We start from the raw sequence: 20,885 nt of genomic DNA on the forward strand, positions 1-20,885 counted from the left end.
CTAATAACACAACCATCCATGTTCTCCTACTCCTTTAGTTACGGTTCATGGCTGGTCAAAACCCTGAACAGGCTTGGCCTCTGTGGACACTGTCTGATCTCTCCTCCTCATGTTTCTGTTTTCTTCTCTGGTCAAGCAGTGCATCTAATAACAGGAGTAGGTAAAGGAGCAAGTAGTTTTGAAACTCAGCATAGCCCATCAGTTATCCTCAAGTGTATACAAAGTCAAAGGAGTGAGAGGGATCCAAAGAAAAAAAACATTTTGAAAGGTACTCAAGAGGAGCATCCCTTTTCCCATCACACACAGCCCCAGACAGAGCCTCCTCCCAGTCCCTTCCCTCCCCTCGGCTCCCACCACCACTGCCAACAATCAATCACAACTCTGGGAAAGCGATGCTAATCATCTCTCTCCGCTGATAATAACACTGCCGCTGTTGTGGACTCTACCTCACCTTTCCTATCCTCTCACCTGCTTTTCAGGAGAGACTGCAGAGCTGCTGGCTGGGATGGGGGGAGGCAGAGATGGCACTGGCACAGGTCAGCACCAGGTAACTGTTGCTCTGATCTTACTATCAAAAGGAATGTTTGAAATATTGTAAAGATATTTATGCTTATCCCTTTGAACATCTAAATCTTGCAGAGGAGGCTCTCAGGTTTGCTTTTGTTTCCTATGATGTATAGGGATGTGCACTCTGCAACCTATACCTGGGAATAAGGCATGGACATCATGACATTGCTTGGCTTGGCATGGCAGCCATACCATGGCTGACCCAAAATAATGAGTGTAAGGATTAAAGGTTTGTGTGGTAGCCTTTTCCTTGGGAGAAACTTCAAATGCAACAGGCATCACACAATTAACAATCATCATCAAAATGTCAAAACTTTTCTCTCAGGATATTTTCAGGAAATTAGTCCAGTAACTCCTGGTATCTTAAATAAGTCTGCTCTAGTAACACTTCAATAGCACAAACATGTATATTCAGAAGGTAAATATTAATATTAAATGCTACATTCTAATCACTAAACTTACTACATATATGTTAACACATACTTTCTCAGGAAAAGGTACTAGGAAAAAAACCTTAGTAAAATTAACATTATATGACAGATCTCTAATTTAAAGGAATATTTTAAATGCTATTACCAAGTTGACATGCATTTTTGAAAGATAGAAAGAAACAACAGCAAATTTAAACTGCCTTTTCAGTTCCTAAGATCCATCTGTAGGACACAAAAGAAGTATAAATACTTTCTCTTTTTACTCTTGACAAGGATCTAAAGAGACTACAGAGTTTACTACAGTTTTGCACTTTATATTACTGTAAAAATTATAATAATTTTATTTAGAACTCAGAAGTAAATTTTCAAATATTTCACATATTTTTTCATGCAGGAATGCGGTTTGTTTCAGTAAGTCTTTTTCCTGTAATTTCCACTCAAAAACTTTGGCAATAATCAATAAAAAATCAATACTTAAATATATATTTTTATATGTATGTATATATATATATATATATGCTTCCTTTTTTGCTCTTATTAGCAGAACACAAGGTCCCAAAAATGGGTCCATGAAATAGAAGGATAATATGGGCCATGTATGCAGAATAAGTTAGGAAAAAAAAACAGAATCATTCTATCTTAGCATTTCATTAATTCTAAACACTTACCATCTCTCAGAATAATTTTAATATGGTTTCTAGGTAACTTTAAAGATGTTAACCTAGATTTATTTCACCTAGAATTATACAAGTAAGTTTGGTGCACAATCATCTGTATCATCAGTTAGAGAAAGGCTGCTCTGCAACATAAATCAAACCTACACAAGATGGGAACTGCTCTCTTGACTTGCCCATTTTTACCTCCTATTTCCAAACTTAAATATCTCAGATAGGTGCCTAAAATCGAAGACATCTTGAAAACAGGCCCCACTAAAGATCTAATTGTAGTAAGATTCTCTTTGATGCTAGACTGGAAATCAAAATTTAATTCTTCTAATTTCATGAATACCATTATTGTCCTGTTCCTCCCATACTACCCAAATGAACAGGTGAGAAATAACGATTTGCACTTGCAAATATAAGAACACGGAAATAGCAAAAGTTTGATTTGCTCATGGACACTGAGTAGCAGCCACTGCAAATGACTGATGAAGGTGTAAGAGTGTCAGAAGAGGTCACGAACCAAATAAAGATGCCCCCCCTTAATCCCACTGGACACTGAAATTTTTCACCCTAATATACATTTTCTTTGTAAAACCTCTAGGTCCAGACATTCTTCTTACCTGTACAAAAATCTAATAATATCGAATTCTTGCACTTAAAAAATATGCTTAAAATGCATCCTTATAATTTCTGAGATTAAGGTCGGTAACCAGCATTAGCCTGGGAGATCAGCCTCCGTCTCCTCTGAATGCAGCAGAGAGCTGGGACCAGAGCTCTGCAAAACTTGGCAGTCCACAAAACTTCCCTTCAAACCAAACCCTAAAGTACTATATGGCATTGCAAGTTTTAAGGGCCAAAAAAAAGGAAAAACTGAAATGTAGAGGAAGTCTAGTAAAAGCCTATGAGAGAATAAAAAAAAAGTTTCATGAAAAGAAAAAAGTAAAAATCCCTTTTCACTTATTATCTATTGGTAGATAAACAGAAGATGGATTATCTGACCCTTCTACCCATATTTGCATTTGAACCCAGTCTAAGCAAGTCCAGCAGCAGGTCTCTGGCAGAAGTGCCTGAGTCAGCCCAGGAAGTTATCTTCTCATCCCCAACCCCCTCCCGCAATCCGTGTTTTACTTTTGCTCACACTAAATAAAGCAAACTGATATTTATAGCATTTCTTAGGAGGCTGCATGTTTTCATCTACTCACCAGGTCATCCAAAATACCTCAGAAATCAAGTTTCACGACAGTTACCAAAACAATGCTTTGAATCACTAACTTTGAGATGTTTATATAAGGACAATAAAAAACATATATAAACATGGAAAAAAATCCCCATCTGTTTTTTTTCTTCTGATTTATTACCTAATAATTCAGTAGCAGAGGACTTTTAATGTACTCCTGTAATTCTACAGCAAACGTAAAAGACTTCAAAATAATCCTTATAAGAGGGGAAGATTATTTGATACTAAATCCATGTAACAGCAACTCCAACTGTTAAGCTTGCTCATTCTACTGTAAAAAAGAAAGTAGAATTATAAGGTAAAAATACCTTTCAAGTATTTGCTTTGGTACAAAAGGCAGTTTAGGTGATTAAACAAGACAATAACATGGTACTGGTACCATACATTTTTAAAAGAATATAAAGGCACTTTGAAATATCACATAGAAAATACTGAATAAATTACAGGATATGTGTTTCACAGGGAAAGAACAGCAAATAGCTGTAATTTGGGAGGCTAGAATTTCCTTAATGAGATAGCATAAAGGGCTCTGCAAACAAAAGGACCTTTCTTAAAGGTTTTCAGTGACTTTACACAAGTTTCAATACTCCAGTTTCAATACTCCATATACTTAGTGGCAGTGTATGACACTGCATCTGCATTTCTTAGATGTTCATTATTCATTTTTAATCAGCACATAATATGTAAATGACATTAAGAGATCAAGAGCTTTCTGTTGTGAGCTATATAAATCCTGAATTATGAAAAACATGATGTTCAGCTTTGTGAAATCACAGCAGTAACTTCTGATTGCCCAAAATTATTGTTTCAAAAACAACACTTTAACCTTTATCTCTAGAGAAGGCAGCCTTCATCCTCAACTTATGATCAATCAATCATCAGAAACAACCAACTTCCCTTAATAGCTGGTTTTAGCTCATACATGGAGCTTTCCTTTCTAGGGTTCAGAGCAGACGAATTAACATGTGCATATTATAAACTGGTAGTATACAGTCTAAGGATTAACTACTATAGCAACCAGTACTGTAGTCTGCCAACACATATTCACACAAATTGCTGGATTTTCTAAGTTTTATATGGATAGGATTTATATGTAGGTGTTCATTTTTTGTACAGAGATTGCAAGTTTTATATTCTGTGGATTTCTTCAAACACATAAAAGCACACCCATTACATCACCCTTCCAAAAAATCCCCAGTGTAATATTCAAAATAGAACTGCTATTAAAATAACAATTCAATTGTATTTTACAAATACTTATTTTACACATTGTAGGATCCTCCTACTTCTTTATTTTGTTCTATTAAATTATTCTAGAGGAGTATTCTAGACAGTCAGTACCATGAATTATCCAGACTGAAATAAAATGGCATGAAACCATGGTATAATCGAAACCTTTACACCCATAACTTTAATTCAATGCAAATTTAAATTTCTTTTTAAAAATAGATGCATTAAAGAAAAGTGTGCTTTTCTTACAAGACACTTGAAGAATGGTGCATTTTAAACCAAATCATACAGGACATCAGATGACACCACAAACTACTATTTTTTTTGAGTTAGCAGTGAATACTAAGCCCCACTGGAGTTCAATGAGACCTAACAATTAATTCCTACAGATATAGGAACGTTCCTTGCCCCCAGACACACTTCAGTATCTAAGTGTTTTAGAACAAAATGGGTGGAAGGGGGAAGAATCCTGTGCCAACTGTGGTTACCTATATTTGTGAACTAAATACACATATGTCAGATTTCACAGCTACCCACAAATGAGTAATGCATTTTAATTTCATCACTTCCAGTGGAGTGGAACAGAAGCATTTTGAGAAAAAACAGAGGTGTAAGTTAGGAGAAAACTATGAGAAGAGGAGGATGGAAGAGAAGAAAGAAAAAAATACTTAACTAAAATATGCTTTCTCTGTCCGTAAATATAACTCTGTTGCTTGCAAACCTATCATCTGCATTTCAGCTGCTTTTTTCCTAGTTTATTCTTCTATTTTTTGCCCTGTCAGCTGATATGATCTTGTTTTTTTCCCCTCTTCAGTCACTTTCTCCTTCCCTCTTCCTACTGTCTTCCTTTTTATATTGCTCTTCTGAATTTACATTTCATTCTGACTCCCTTTTCAATTTCAATTCTGAAGTAATTACTCCTGTTTTTTCTTCTACCATTTCAGTTCTGTAACCTCACTTCTTAACTCCTGAGATTTAGCACCTTCTTTCTCTTGTTGTCCTGTAGCAGGTGCAATTATGTTCGAACAATCCAACAAAATTTGGGAGAAACTCTAGTGATAAATATCAAGGCTCATGATGGTGAAGTTTTCAACTAGTGTGAAACATCTGCCTGGCCAACAGACCATTATTACAGAATTTGTTTAGAAAATAATGCAAGATAGACATTATAATGAGATACTGAAAAAAAATCATTATATTAGAAAAGGAAAATAAATCAAGAACAATGCCTATACTTCCATAGGCAAAGATTCACACATCTATTTCCTAACAATGCGGGTAGGAAGATACCCACCTTAAGGGAGAGGTATGATCATATTGCAATTATGTGCCACATTGATTTTCTTGTCTTTTAATGGATAACTATCAACCAGAGCACTCAGCTTTCAAATACAAACTCAACAGGCTGCTGCTAACATGGCAACCTGAAAGATACCTTGGAAGCTGTGTGATGGACAGGATATATCTCAATTCCTCCACAAAGAAAACAGTTCTGAACGTTCCAGCTCAAACAACTTTTCATCTCCTAGGTTCAAAAACTATCACCTTAAGCCATGCTGGTAAGCAGTCACTTAAAAATGAGCAAACCTCTGCTTTCCATGCTTATCCCAACCGCTACCGCTGCCTCACAGTGGCAACGCCAGCTACTGTGCATCATGGCACAAGCTGTGCAGGGACAATAATTCAGGTCAAAATTACCCAGAGCAGAAATAATAGCCAGGCTTAATTAAAACTGGAGCTTCCAGGAATGCAGTGCCAACCAGAGCTACCAACTGGGTACAGTCATCACTTTTAAGCTCAGAGAACCTGATAACCTTGGATAAGGCAGAAAATAAAAGACTACTTTGCCTTTATTCCCTGCAACATTTGACTTCCCAGCATCAGTCAGATTTTCATACCATAGAGGTAGACTTACGTTAAGTCTCTTTCAGAAAAGTTTTAAGCTTCAAATTACACAATTTAGATACTAGGATTTTATGTTTAATGATGAAAGGAATTATATATGACCTTGGTGACCATGACTGCTACTGCACTCAGACCTTTTTGGATATTTTGGTGGGGTGGGGAGGACAAAAATGGGGAGGACACTCTGGAAACAGATTAAATACAAAACAAGAGAGAATGTTCTGTTTTTCAGGTCGGTAAAGGCTTGTTAACAGTAAACAGTGTTTCATAGTCAATGGGAATATATTCTATAAGCCAAGTAGATCTGACTTTGAAGGTGTTTATTCTGAAAGTATGAACATGATATTGTCAGTTTGATCCTCTTATGATTAGGAAAAAGGTTGAAGTGATTTTGAGCCATTAAAAAGGAAATACAGTTTAACGACTCTCCCAATTATTCTCTGCTTCCAACAGATAGGAAGACTGCCATCCCTGGGACTCTGGATGGATCCACAGAGGATTCTTCTAAGGGCTGTCCAAAATCTTACTGAAGGGGATCAATCATTAATTCACATACAGGTTAAGACAACAACCAACCCACAGTCACAGCCAGTCCAGACAAACATACAAGAACTGCAGGCTGATCAAGTGACCTCTCTGCTGTCTCTTCTCCATGAGCAGTTGAGTAGACTCTGTGCATGCCCAGAGGTATTTTCACCCAGACCCATCTATCTGGTTTCTTTAGAAAAGTAGCACGTGAACCACTGTGAAGTTCTATTCACAACACTCATTACACTAAGAAAAAAAACCTCAAAAACTGGTCTGTGCTAATTATTTTTTACAAATTTACCTTGTCTTAGCACTTTTGTTGGTGTTTACAAATCAATTTTTTTCCCCCAAGAATTAAACTAAACCTGATATTCTATTTTAATTCCTCAGTTAAAACACAAAGACAAAAGGAGTTAAATATTGTTGATGATTGCTCAACAGGATATCCATCAACCTTAGCATAGAGTGACTAATTTTAGAAGAGAAAACGGTTCGGAGCCCATTCAGTTGCCAGTATTGCTGTGTTAGATCAGGGGAAAATTCACCAAATACCTCTATAGTCTGCATCAATTCTCACCTCTAAAGGGGCTACAGGAAAGCTGGAGAGGGACTTTTTACATGGGCATGCAGTGACTGGACAAGAGGTAATGGCTTCAAACTGAAAGAGGGTTAGCTTGGATTTGATATTAAGACAAAATTCTTAACTGTGAGATACCATGTGGTGATGAGTCACTGGAACAGGTTTCTCAGAGAAGATGTGGATGCCCCATCCCTGGAAGGGTTCAAGGCCAGGCTGGATGGGGCTATGAATACTGGTCTAGTGGAAGGTGTTCCTGTCTATGGCAGGGAGGTTGGAACTAAATGATCTTGAAGCTTCCTTCCAGCTCTAACTATTCTAGGATTCTGTGATTTAACTTGTGGATTCTCTCTAAAACACTGGTTCATTACCAAAGACATGGATAAAGACAATTAGCTTCCTCCAAAATCATACAATCTTTATAGTTTTGACCAGAATTTTAATGTTTTGAGTTGTTTGATCAGCATTCATGCAGACAGGTGTCTAACCTCAAACTTATAAGTCAAATTCTCTGAGGTTGTTATAGCTTAACTCTTGGACACAGAGGAAAATAAAGCAAGAAGACTGCCAATGCAAAGTTCTTAATGGGTTATAGATGAAAGGAGGAATGCTTCTTCGAATCCTCTAAATTAACAGCCCTCCTCTATCCACAGACTGTTCTTGGCCAATATCCGTAAGTAATGGAATTACAAAAAAAACAAGCTGCAGCTTCCAGAGTTTTGCAATTACCAGGGGATCATACAGCTTGAAGAAACATAGATGGCTATGTGCCACAGAAAATTCTAAGTCAAAGGGTTATAGTCAAAGGTTACTTTGAAAAGCAATTTTCCAGTTTGAGATATAATAAAATTTGAGAGGTCTACTATTTAAAGGGAAACAGCGACAAGGTAAACAACATATCTTGCAAAGTGAGAGAGAAAAACGTAATTAAAATGAATGTCTCATCCACCCCCGTTACTGTATGTTTTAAAAAAGGAATACAACTCATAACTTGTGAGAACATATATGAAAAGCAAGATTTCAGCTGTTTTTGTACTATGCAACGTTAGATCTCCAGAGTCATAATTATGAGATGAGACTCCTTAAGTAACCAGTATAATCTCCAGAAGATTTAACAAATTAAATTCAACATTTCCCCTTTAAGTTCTATTATGTTCACAGCACTGGGGGTTTGACGCCACAGAAGCACTCCACTCTATTCAGAAAGCTGGAGTTGAGAACATAAAAGTTTTGAGATGAATACCAAAAATCAAGTAAGTTCTAAGAAACACTGTTTAAAATAATTTTTATAACATAAATAGATATACTAGCAACATACCTGAAGAAGAACATGAACAGAGCAGCTGTGATGCAGAACAAAAGGACCTACAAAAAGGAGAAAGAGTGTTATTACATAAACCATCACACTACTACTGCTTGTTCTGGATCATGACGATTTTACAACCGTTACTATAAAAGTTACACTTTATTTATATGCTTGATGGGCCAGAATGAAAGCTTGTCTGAATCCATCAAACAGGATTGCCTTGTTTCTAGTGGACTTTGAGTCGTTCCTGTAGAAGCTAAAAGAATATGAAATCCAAACCAGGGCAGTGGGACAACAGACACAGTAAATGGCACCACTTAAAACAGTTTGGAATAAAATAATTATAAAACAACAGAATTTGAGCAATAAAGTACTAGAACTGAAATTTAAACATTATATTTTGCCAGTCTTCGCTTTTGTGATTTATTCAAATATCATATTGCTAGTTACAGTTTAAAAGGCATGGACAGGTGCTTCTGCTGAACTGCTTTCCAGCAAGTTTGAGTAGATAATTCTATGCCCGACTAAGAGCATCCTTTCTAGTCGTTTACCTTAGTCTTAAACTCACTTCAAACAATCCCATCTTGCTCTATATTATCAGTGTGATCATACAAGAGGCACTGAGCAAACCTCGTAGCTCTCCAGCACTGAGAAGGGAACATCCTATCACTTCCTCCCATCCTCTGTGCTGGGGCTTAGCGCTCCTATCTCCTCCTTGCCACCTACACAGGGACTCACAAATCCTGAGCAAAATGAACTCAAGGAGGAAACAAATTAAGTCAACACTGTGGAGAGTTTTCTGCCAATTTGGTGAGATAAGGAAATCACTGGAAGGGTGTAAATGCAGTGGAGCAGTCACAAGAGAAAAGGAAGGAGAGGAGATAGGCAGAAAGGATGAATCCATTGTCCTCCTCAAGATACCAACAAGCTGCTGTACCTTGACTGTAGAACTGCATGTACATACAGCTGTTTCAGGAACAACTACACCAGGCTTTAAGTTAAGAACCTGCCTATCTTTGCTAGATACAACTCACTGGTGAGGAAATACCGTTTTGCTCTAGATATACTGGCCCATATTTGTACCATCATTCGGGAAGCAAAAATCTTACAGAGATAGTTAAAGTCTTTCATAAAATATTTGCACTTATTTCCAAGGGTTGAAGAAGTTGTGATCATGAGAGGGTACAGATAGCTTATGTAAGAAGAAATGGAAATGCTGGCAGAGGTGCATATTTGAAGGTTATAAACATGTAGAACAGTAGGCTGCTGCACATTAACACAGATCAGAAAGAGTGATAAAAATATGAATGGGAAATGTTTACAATGACTTTCACAGAATTAAAAAACTTTTAATGACACCATTTCCACTTTCTAAGTCCTCTGACATGTGACTTAAAATTAGGTCACACAAGACACTATAACGTCTGCTGTGTAAATTACCCATTTTTAACTTTTTCTTCACTGGTACTATCATATTTTATTATTCTGCAACAAAAATGTGAACATCTGAAATCATTTTATATGAAATCATTTGGGCAAAGTGAGGGCAATGGTATATATCTTCACCTCTTTCAAGGTAACGATCAATTTACACCCAAGTTCTCCTTAAAAACATTTGCCCTAATCATCCAAAGTTCAAACCACATTTAAGCAGCCAAACAACAACCATCAATTCTCTGGATGCTACTTCCGAGAGACAGAAGGGACAAGAAGGCTTAACAGCCTGAGCAACGATATTGGGAAATAAGTGAGAAATGGCAAAGAACCAGTTTTCGGGGCGGGGGGAAACAAATCAAAACAATAAAAAAAACCAAGTATGCCTTTACATACTAAAAATGCTCACTTCACTAAATGTTTTCTTGCTCTTTTTTCTTTTTTTACCTTTTTCCCAGTAAGTTTGAAAACAACCTAATAAGTATGTATACACATCATTAAGATGCCCTCTGAGCTCTTTCTCCTCCATGTTAAAGCACCTCAGCTTTCTCAGCAGCTTCTTGTATGACAGATACTCCAAGCCCTTAATCATCTTCATGGTTCTTCTCTCCAGTATGTCCATGTCTGCCTTGTACTGGGAAACCCAGCACCAGATACAACTCTATAGAATGTCTCACCAGCGCTGAGTAGAAGGGAAGGATCACCTTACTCAACTGGCCTCCTTTGCTGGCTCATGTTCAGCTTGGTATCCACCAGGACCCCCAATTCTGGCCCATTTCTTCAGCCTGTGGAGGTCCCTTTGGATGGCAGCACAACCACCTAGTGCAGCAATAGCTCCTCCCAGTTTTGTATCACCTGCAAAGCTGCTGAGGGTAAAGCCTCTTGTCCACTCATCCAGGTCATATAATAATGATGCTGCTGACCCCAGTATGGCCTGCTGGGGTCCACCACCAGTGACTGACCTTCTGCTGACTTTGTGCTGCTGACCACAGCCCTCTGAGCCTGCCAGTTCAGTTCAGCCAGTTTTCAACCCACCATCCACCCATCATCATCTTGTCTATAATCTAAATTCTACTAGCAAAATCTGGAAACTAAAAATATTTGAAGGTCTTGCTTAATCAGCATCTATAATTTCTAGATGTTGTCCAGAAGTTAAAAATATTCTTTGAAAAAAGTAAGATGTGGAAGATCTTGGGCAGGTGGAAAGGAGGAAATCGATATAACTTTTTGTAAATGAGAAGTTCAGGGACTATTAGACTGTCAACTATACCACTTCTAATATCCACAACTATACTAGAATAAACTATTTTAAATGGAAACTATAGAAACTGGATCCTTGGGAGTTTCAAACCATCACAGCAGCTAATAACTTCTAGACATCAAGATAAGAAGCAACGAAGAACAACACAATAAAGAAGTAAATTAAAACTACTGTAATTTTCTTCTTTGACAGATGCTTTAAGGAAAGGAGCAGGTGCAATTTATCCAAACTTTAATGTACCTTTGTGGCAGTTGCTTATGCTAATTAAGTAAGTGGGCACATGGGTGCTCAAAAACACTGCAGGAGAAAACTCCCATAGTAAGCAGTTCATTATCAAACTAAAAGGCATTTTAAGTGAGGTCACCAAAGAGGTTTTGCCTCCCTCTTCAATAATGATTTAAATGATGGAAAGTGATTGAATTGCCCAAAGTCAACAAGATGAAACTCAATAAAAAACAAATATGAAGTAGTTGGCAGCAAAAATCATGTACATAAAAAACAGAATAAAAAACAATTGTGTAGGCAAGAGTACAACAAGTATGCATGCAAGAGTATAACAAATTCCAGACATCACAAATAAGTAGGCACAAGCAAAGCAATGCTGTGGAAAGCACTGTAAAATACCAGACTCTTGTAAAAGCAGATATAAGACATCGCACTAACGATCTGATGCTAGCACCACCCCAAAATACAGTGTTAAGGGCACTACTGTTAAAGAAAAGTATATACAAAACAAACCAGTCCAGAAGATTACGATGGAAATAACAGACGTGAGGGTATGACTGTTGGGAAACCTCTGACACTATAAAAGAGGTAGTTAGTGATGAGTATAACAACTGTTTTCACATAATTATCATATACTGATAAAGAGCAAAGAAGGAGGAAGGCACAGTTAAACCTACACCAAAGACAGCACTGGTTAGATAATAGGAAGAGCTCTCTCTCCAGGGCAGTGATAAACCAGGACAAGTTGCCTGTGAGACTGTGTTATCTCCTTTATCAGAGGTGTTTAAGATCAGTGGAGGCAAACAATATTTCTCCAAGAAATGGAGAGGCAAACAATATTTCTCTATGCTCTGGGCATGTTTGACAGGGTATCTCCAATATTTACCCAACTGAATTACAGCAAGATGTGCAGCTAAACAAGACTCTCCTACATGACATGCACAGCTCAAAATGGAAAGCCCAGGGATTACTTTATCATAGCACAAATATGGCAGAAACAGAAGGCAAATGGTGGCCATGCTCCAAATCTAAAGTGCTTTCAAAATAAGCCTTTTTTTCAAGTTTTCCCCATTCTAGAATTTTTTGTAACATCCTCAGTACAATATGCAACATGCATTTTAGATTTTAAAAACTGTATTAAAAAAGGGAAAAAACATTAAGTACTACAGAAATATAATTCTACATATTAAGTGAATTTAAGGACAGGTTAGCATAGTTGGTATGTAAGGTGAGCACTGTAATTTAATTGATTACATTACATTTCACTGTACTATGCTAAACCTTAATATAAAAAGAGGAAAGTTGCTGACAAAACTGATACTTTTTTTCGGATCTCTGTTGGCTGACAAAGCCAGAATTTATTTTTTTCCAAGAAAATTTAGCCCTCATTTAGCACCAGCATCAGGAAGTGACATCTGGCAGTATCCAGCACTGAGCACAAAACAAAAGCTCTGGGTGAAAGGGGTTACCAGCTGCCCTAGGAACACTGGCAGACCCAGTAACACCAGCAGACCCAGTAACTCACAAATAACTTGACCTCACAGCCAGGTAAAAATCTTGGACCAGAGAAAGGAAAAATAACAGTTGAAACTATCAAAACTACTTGAGTCTTGTGTACTCAGACTTTTCCTACATTCCTAAGGTTATGTGCATTTTCTTTAAGCATTTCCATTACAGTCCGATTTCCTGGGGTACAAAAAGTCTCTGATTGGAGGCTGCTGGTTCTCCTGTAAGCCAAAATGACGAGTAGGACTGAAGACTGTGATAAAGTATCTCAGACATTGTAATTGAAAGGAAAAGCACTGAAGATATACAATCTATGTAAATTAAGACAGGAGGAGCTAAAAGATCAGATCAGTGATATCAGCTGGTAGAAGCATACAGAGTGTCAGAGCTACAGTTCAACACCGAACAGTCTTACATATCCAGCTCACAGAAGACCTGAGGCAGCTTCAACCACTGCCACATCCACATTGGACTTCCAGCATATTCAGGAGGCCTGAAACCATCACCTTCTCAATCAACTACTTTGCAATGTATGTGAGAGCTACAGCTACACTTGATAAAAAGAAAATTATTACTCCTACTTCCTGGAGGTTGCGTGCTACAGAAAAGCAAACTGCCAGGTAAGGTCTGAGGGAACTTTTAGTCGTAAAAATCATGAAAAATTAAAAACCCAGCTAAAAGAAGCCCCCCGTAATTATTACTTAAGCCAATTTATTCCAAAGTTACAAGTAAGATATGTAACTGGGATAAACATAACTAGGAGCTTTGTATAGTGGTCACAATTTTTTACTCTCAAACTATATGATGTGGAAAAACCCAACTATTTTGCACATTTTTTATTTCTTAAAAGAAGCCATTCCTCCACAGAAGAGTTTACTGCTGTCTCTGCTGCTAGAGGTTATAAGTCCCCTTTCACCTTTATACACCTAGTTGAATAGTGGCATGGTAGTTGTACTATCTTTTTTTACATCAGCTAACATTACCAAGGATGACGGGAGATGCTCCATTGGACTTTTGACTACACAATCTATTCTTCAGATTTACCCCTACTTCAGACATGAAGAAAGGTTTGTTGTGTCCAAAAGCCATTTTGGTTTTTTCCATTCATATTAATCGGTCTAACAAAAAACCCCCCAAACCATCACTTAGTAATGGTAAATCCACAAAGCTACACTAGCTTGCGGTTCCTAAATTTTATTTCAGGATGTGTTATGGACTTATAAAAATGTTTTCTACAGCTTTTATCACTAAGATTATTTCTTAAGTAAACTCCCTTCTAACAATAAAAAAAAAAACAAACAAACAAAACAAATTAAAATGGAACTAGCCATGCAGATTAATGCAATGGTCTTGTACTTCATGATCCAAGAGATATATACACATGGAATATCTCTTTTCCACCTGCACACATAACATCCTAATCAATTAACTGTCTTTATAAAATATACATATGCTATTTTTTTCCAATAACAAAATAGCTAGTTCAAAAAGCATACATTTTTCAGTAATTTTCTAGTAGTTAAAGGGGATGGAAATCACAGTCTTTCTGTATAATTAGACAAAGATACCAGAAGTTATTTAAAAGACACCAAAGATTCCAAAAGCTGTATAAGAAGAACTTATGTTAAAATAGATGCCATGTTACATTATGTTCACCCTCTTAAAATCTGATCTGATAATCACTCTTACTAATATAAGTAGTTCTTTTCTACCATTATTTAACACTTCATGCAAGAAATTACCACAGTAAACAATTACCTGACAGAATTAGCCATCATTAGCTGAGACAGGAGTTCTTAAAGAACACCTACATCATAACCTATAAGGGACTAAAGGGCAGAACTTCTGCCCTAAAACCCACAAGGTGCCAAGAGCATCAGCTCTACCTCCAGAGATCACTGCCACGAACAGCACTTACACTGACACAGTGCAGAGGAAGGCTGAAACAGCCACTTACTACTAGATTACATCAGCAATGGGTTTGGCAAGTGTTTTTCCTGAGCACTGAATTAGTTCTCCTGCTCTCCACATCACTTCTCTACTTACCGTCCCAACTAAGTAAAAATCACTTGGTGAGGTTTTTATTGCATCCTTCATCACTCTTCCCCCACCCCTTAAACTCCTGATCTTTTTCGGGCAAGCATAGTAGATTCTCCTGAGCACAACTCTACTGTCATCAGTTAGAGAGCTAAAAAACTCCAGAAGAGGCAAATACAACAAGCAACTCAATGCCCAGGTTACAAGAACGTGTAATAAAACTAAAGCTGCCAGTATCCTAATGCTTTGAGATTATTCAAGAGAAGACAGGGAGGTGGCTGAAGTACCACTGTAAGAGCCTGCTTGAGTAAAGACGATTCTTTAATTCAGTAGAAACTGCAAATGATGGCTAGAACCTGAAGTCTGTCAAATTCAGACTAGTAAAAATGACAACTTTTTCTCCGGTTAGTGAGATTAACCAATGAAATGTGATTAGACTGGTTTGTGTACACTTGATGTACAATGTGGTGAGATTCACTGGCCAGTGAACCCCACTGGATTCCACTAGATGATTATATGGTTTCCTGTGGCATCAGCATTCATAAAAATAGTATTACTGAGGGGTGTCTTTAAAACAAACGCACTACATATACTAAAACATGCATTATACTTCAGGTCTGTCAAACGACTTATTAAGACTGTAGTGAAAATACAGTGAAGACTGAAAGAAAAATACACTCCCAAATCCTGCAGCAGCTCCAGCCCTACTGCAACCCTCCAGCTTTTTGTGTCTCTGAGTCCCTTGCTCCTCTCTCCAAGGTCAGTGCTGTCTCACAGATGGCACCTCACAGCACTAAACAGTCCCTTAGGGACAGGGTGTTTTCAGCTACCATCTCTGTATCATGCTACAAGCTCCCTGTATTTCAATCCCCCATGGAGACAGAAGGAGCCAAGGGTGAATGCGAAGCACTCTCAGTTTCCTCAAGCAACTACAGGTCTGGAAAAAATGAGACTCCAAGTCCAAGAACTGACAGCGCTCTAACGAAACACAGGCAACCATCAAATATTACCATCTGTATGTGCTGGGTACAGCTACCTACAGACAAAGTGTGGCACTGTCTGGTTACTGTGAAATCATATAATACCTCTTTTACACACTGATTAAAAATTGTGATCTACTTATTTTTAATTTCTATTTATATCTTTTTATAATACCTCTTATTTTTCTATTAGGAACACTTCTCAATTACTAAGAATTGCAGTAAGCAGCAAAAATATCCTATTTAATTTTCAGTATTGCTACTGCTTATTAAAGAAGTCACACAATTAATTCCTGCACAGAAATGTCATTAATAAAGTTTTTAAAACAAAGATAGACTATGTTGAAAACACGTAATTTGTTTCTGTACAAAAGAGTAAGGACTTATGGCAAATGGTCTTAAGCATAAGGACTTACGGAAAATACACTCAAATTTCTAGTGATTCCAAAACACATATGCCAATTGGAAATCCTGATATGGAACCATCTCTTTCTGGACATTTCAAGTGATGCAATGTTTTACCTTCTTTCTGTAGTCAATCCTGTCAAATCAAAACCTTTATAATACCTTATCTCCTTCTGTAATTGAAATCCAGCATATTTGGAGAAAATTTCATGAGCAATCAAAAGTACTGGCAAAAACTCATAATAACTGTAGTCATCCCCAAAATTATTATTTTTCTAGTTGAAATCAAATAACTTTTGAAGCAATGCAACACTGCTTCTGCTTTAAAACGGACAGGCTTTATGACAATGTAGAGAACAATTTGTCAGAACCTTACTGGGCACAGAGCCAGTTCAGCTACACCTACAACACTTCAGCTATTAGAGGCTCCTGATTTTTTTTCTGCCAGCAAGCCTCAAGCGATCTCTAGACTGATAAGATCAAAAGAAACACTAGTATGTGTTATTAAACATGAGATTATATAGTCTTGTTACAGCACTGTTGTTTGATCATGATTAAAAGATTACAATTGGCAAATGCAGACAGTAACTGAGCTGAGATGGGGAGCACCTTCCACTCTCAAAAAAGCATGAAAGAATAAAATGAAATTAAACCCTTTATTTTCTACTTCAGAATTTCCATATATTTATATATTATATATTTATACACATACATATAATTAAGCATTTCAGCATAATTTGTTTTCTCAAAAAACACTTGTCATTCTCTTCCCCTGGTTTTCATATTCTTTTATCCACAGCAAACAGAGCTGTAACACATTGTGACTGAGCCACGAAACAGCCTTTCTGAAAGCTCCTGAGGAGAGACCTCTGCTTTCAGGGATGCACAGTGCTTGAGAGACTGAAGCACAAAAAAGTAGTTCCAAAATGAAACAGTAGTACCTCCCTATTGCACTTTCCTAAAAGAGAAAAGAAGAGCTATTTCAGTGTATCATGGAAGAGCTGGTCCAGGCTTGTTTCTGAAACTAATCAACCCTTGGACACACAACTTGCAGGCAGCTCCAACACCGGGCAATGGGACACACCTCCAATCCTATCCTGTATCTTCTGGTACTGCCACACCTCCAAGCACATCCCAGGCTATAAAACAAACCCTTAATTATCAGCTGCAAATCCACTATTCTGTTAGGCTGCCAGAGCTACCTTCTCATTTCAAACAGTATCTAATTAGGGGAAAATAGCATGCACGCACACACAAAAATAGATATAGATGGTAAGTACAATACCTTAGGGCTACAAAGATATCAAATTATTTGGGAGCATTGCTCTTCCTTGAACAACAACAAAACAAAAAAACCAAACCAAACAAGCAAACAAACAAAAAAGAAGGAAAGAAAACCACCAAAAAAAAAAAAGAACTGATCCAGTCTAGTAATAATTACAAGAGGAAGAGCAGGAGGAAATTCAAAGCAATGTATCACTTGAACAAAAAATTATCATCCTGAATATATTCCAAAATTCTTGGAATGAATCACAACAAATATTCTAAAGATAATTACTTTAAAAAAGAAAGTAAGTCTTTTATTTTTTCCATACTGTAAGATGCATTTAAATTAATCTATTTTTTTCCCCACTCATCTGGCTGGACAACACTATAGACTCAAGTGCTCAGCACAGAAACACACAGGGTATCGTGTGAGTAACCTACAATTTAAAGGAGATGAACAGAATTGAAAGACATGATACATCCTTAAAGACAGCTCATTTTAATTAGTTATCCCTCAGTCATAGGACTAAAATGAAACATTCCCACTTAACTGAAGTCAATGAGTATATCTGCATGAAATCAAGGTGGAGTACAGCCTAAGCATCACATTTGTATTCTGAAGATAACTCTTAAATGTATCTTCACCAAGGAAAGCCTTTTGTAGCCTAGCCTTTTTTCCCCCTTATTTTATGTTTACCAGAATAGGAAAAAAAAAAAAAGACACATAAACTAGAGACTTGGTGTTGTTCATTAGGAGGGTTGTGTTCAGTATTGCTGAAGGCTGTGCATGCCAGGTCTCCCTCCTGCCCGCAGCAGCACAGGCACTCACACACCCTGCCGAACACAGCCAAGCTCCCTCCTCCCAGAACTGCACCTTGGTACTGGTGCATTTAGACATTAACAAACCCATTGTCAAATGGATTGCTGTTGAAAGGTTACACATGGATTCTGACCAATAATGGAAAAATTAACAGCTTCATTCATTAGTCCCCACAAGAGATTTTTACCACAAGACACAGTAAATTCTCAATTTACACACCACAAGAAATGTATTGAACATTGACAGTGCCATATTTTCAGTTCATTTCCCATTTCCTGACATATCTCAGCTTTATGCCCTCCCAACCAAGACTTTAATATTCAGACAGTTGGTTGCCTTCTAGATTTGTTTTTGGAAGCCTCTTGAGAAAATCTGCATGCCCTCAGGGCAAGTCTTGCTCCATTAGCTTGTCAGGGTGGACAAGAGCTTTAACGACTCTTGAAACCTTGATATTCATTATCGTGTTTTAAGAGAATAACAAACAGCCTTTTGGCAGACATCCAGCTCAGTCTCGAGGAAATAACACACAAAATAAAGTTACTCTATATCAAGTAACACCCTAAATACCATGCAATGCTTCCGAATATACCACCAAACCTATACACTCAAGAAAAACTTTAAATAGTAAGAAAAATATACTTTAGCGTTTGCTCTACATGTAACTCCAACTTTATCCTAAATTTTGCGAGGAATAGCTTTAAAATATATGTTCTACATGGAGTAAACTTTTCCCCATTTCTTTAAATTCATCACACTACATCAGAGTAAAATACTTCTGAAATACCTTAAATAGGCCCATTTAATTGAATTTGGTCATCCAAAATGCTAAAATGCTAAACAGGGCTTTGTTCTTGCTGTTTTAAATATCCATTTACTTCAGAACTACCAACAACCTACAAAATCACTCTCATTTGAAATTTTCAGATATTTATATACAAATATATAAATTATCTTTATAGCTAATACATGCTATAGGTTCCAGTATCTTCATCACCAAAACATGCAAAATTTTGTATTATACCACTGGACTGTACTGAACCACGTTTAAAAATGTACACTTCAAATCCACATTTAAAGTCTAAGATTGGGTCACTGTGATACTACTACAAGCTGACACATTCCTCATAATGGCTGCATGTCTTGCTGTGCAGGTTTGCCCATTGCTGAGCCATGCACTCAGTTCAGGCTGAAGCTTCATTAATTACTTCCAGACAATGTCAACTTACACAGTCATCGCTCCTCCTCCAGCACCTTATTTTTTGCTGATTATTGCCATGTGTCTTCTGCTGGCACAGAGATGCACAGAAAAACAAATCACAGATGTGATGCACCTGAAAGTAACCATTTTCCACTCCCAAGGACTGAATGGGGTCACAGGCAGGCAGCTGGGACTCATCTCTGCCTAAATCAGTTTAAGCCACACCAAAATCAAATCCTAGCCTGATACTAACAAAACAGTCAACTCAACCAGCATGATTTGAACCTCCCATCTTTATGACGTGGACAAATAAGCATGAATTAATTGTGAATTGTTCAAATTAGGATACACTGAAAAATCAATATTAGAAATATACTTGAAATACATCAGAATTGAAAACTACAAAAACATTGACATCTCTAAATATTAAATCCATGTGTAAGACAAAACTTAAATCTGGTTACTTATCCTACAAAAGCATTACAAATGTGTAAATACTAAAAAAACAATAGATTTTCTTAGTAGTCTGTGCAGATGTCTCATATTGGGCTTCTGAACATAACTCCTTAGCTCATGTTGCAAATATTATACAAGATTTCATCTCCACCATGAGAATTTCTGCTTGTCTGTCTCTTTTTCTTCTAGAGCTCACAATCACTGAAGTACTACAAGGTTTGATATCATCTTAGTATCCAAAAAAGAACTGCAAGTGTTATTTATCTTTAAAAGTTTACAGGTGTTGAAATACTTTTACTGCTGTGAAGTACAGGCATTAAAATAATATTCCAAGTGTAATACTTTGGAAATCACTGTATCCAGTAATCATTCATACTGGTGACATTTTTAAACAGTAGCAGAATATGATGAATTTCTGATAAGCACTAAAAACTAGTAAAGGAACAGGTTTAAAGAAGTAGAAATAATTAATCTATTTTGATAATTTAGAAATAAACAGCAGGGTTTCCCCACAATTGCAACCACTTAACTATTAGTTAAAGTGGTGTATTTGATAATTAAATTAGATTCATTCATGGCTAGGCTTCACGAACGAAGATTTGGGAAATTAGATGGACAAATTTTAAAATTACTAAAAATTTTGGCATGCTCAGATTTACTGTAAATTAGTTACAACAGTTATTTTTCAAAGTCAGAGCTTCCTGTCCCACATGCCTGAGCCCATAGCTGCCCTCTCTGTTCTGCTGGTGAGACTGCAGGAAGGGGCTGAGGAAGCCAATGTGGCAGCCAGGAGAAATACACAAATGCTTTGATATGTATACCTATATATATAGATATATATTGAAATATATACC

At 37.1% G+C, this 20,885-nt stretch overlaps 1 protein-coding gene across 2 annotated transcripts in view; it reads right to left on the bottom strand.

The window, feature by feature from the left end:
* The window catches only part of TMEM135 (transmembrane protein 135), a 168,803-nt gene that overhangs the window by 54,397 nt on the left and 93,521 nt on the right, over positions 1-20,885 (bottom strand). For both annotated transcript variants that reach the window (XM_027677473.1, XM_027677472.1), the window contains one exon: positions 8,456-8,502. In XM_027677473.1, the coding sequence (XP_027533274.1) occupies positions 8,456-8,502 (47 nt within the window). The remainder of the gene's footprint in view (positions 1-8,455; positions 8,503-20,885) is intronic.

Source organism: Neopelma chrysocephalum, unplaced genomic scaffold (assembly GCF_003984885.1).
Source record: "Neopelma chrysocephalum unplaced genomic scaffold, ASM398488v2 Primary Assembly neopelma1_43, whole genome shotgun sequence".
Classification (NCBI taxonomy): Eukaryota; Metazoa; Chordata; class Aves; order Passeriformes; family Pipridae; genus Neopelma; species Neopelma chrysocephalum.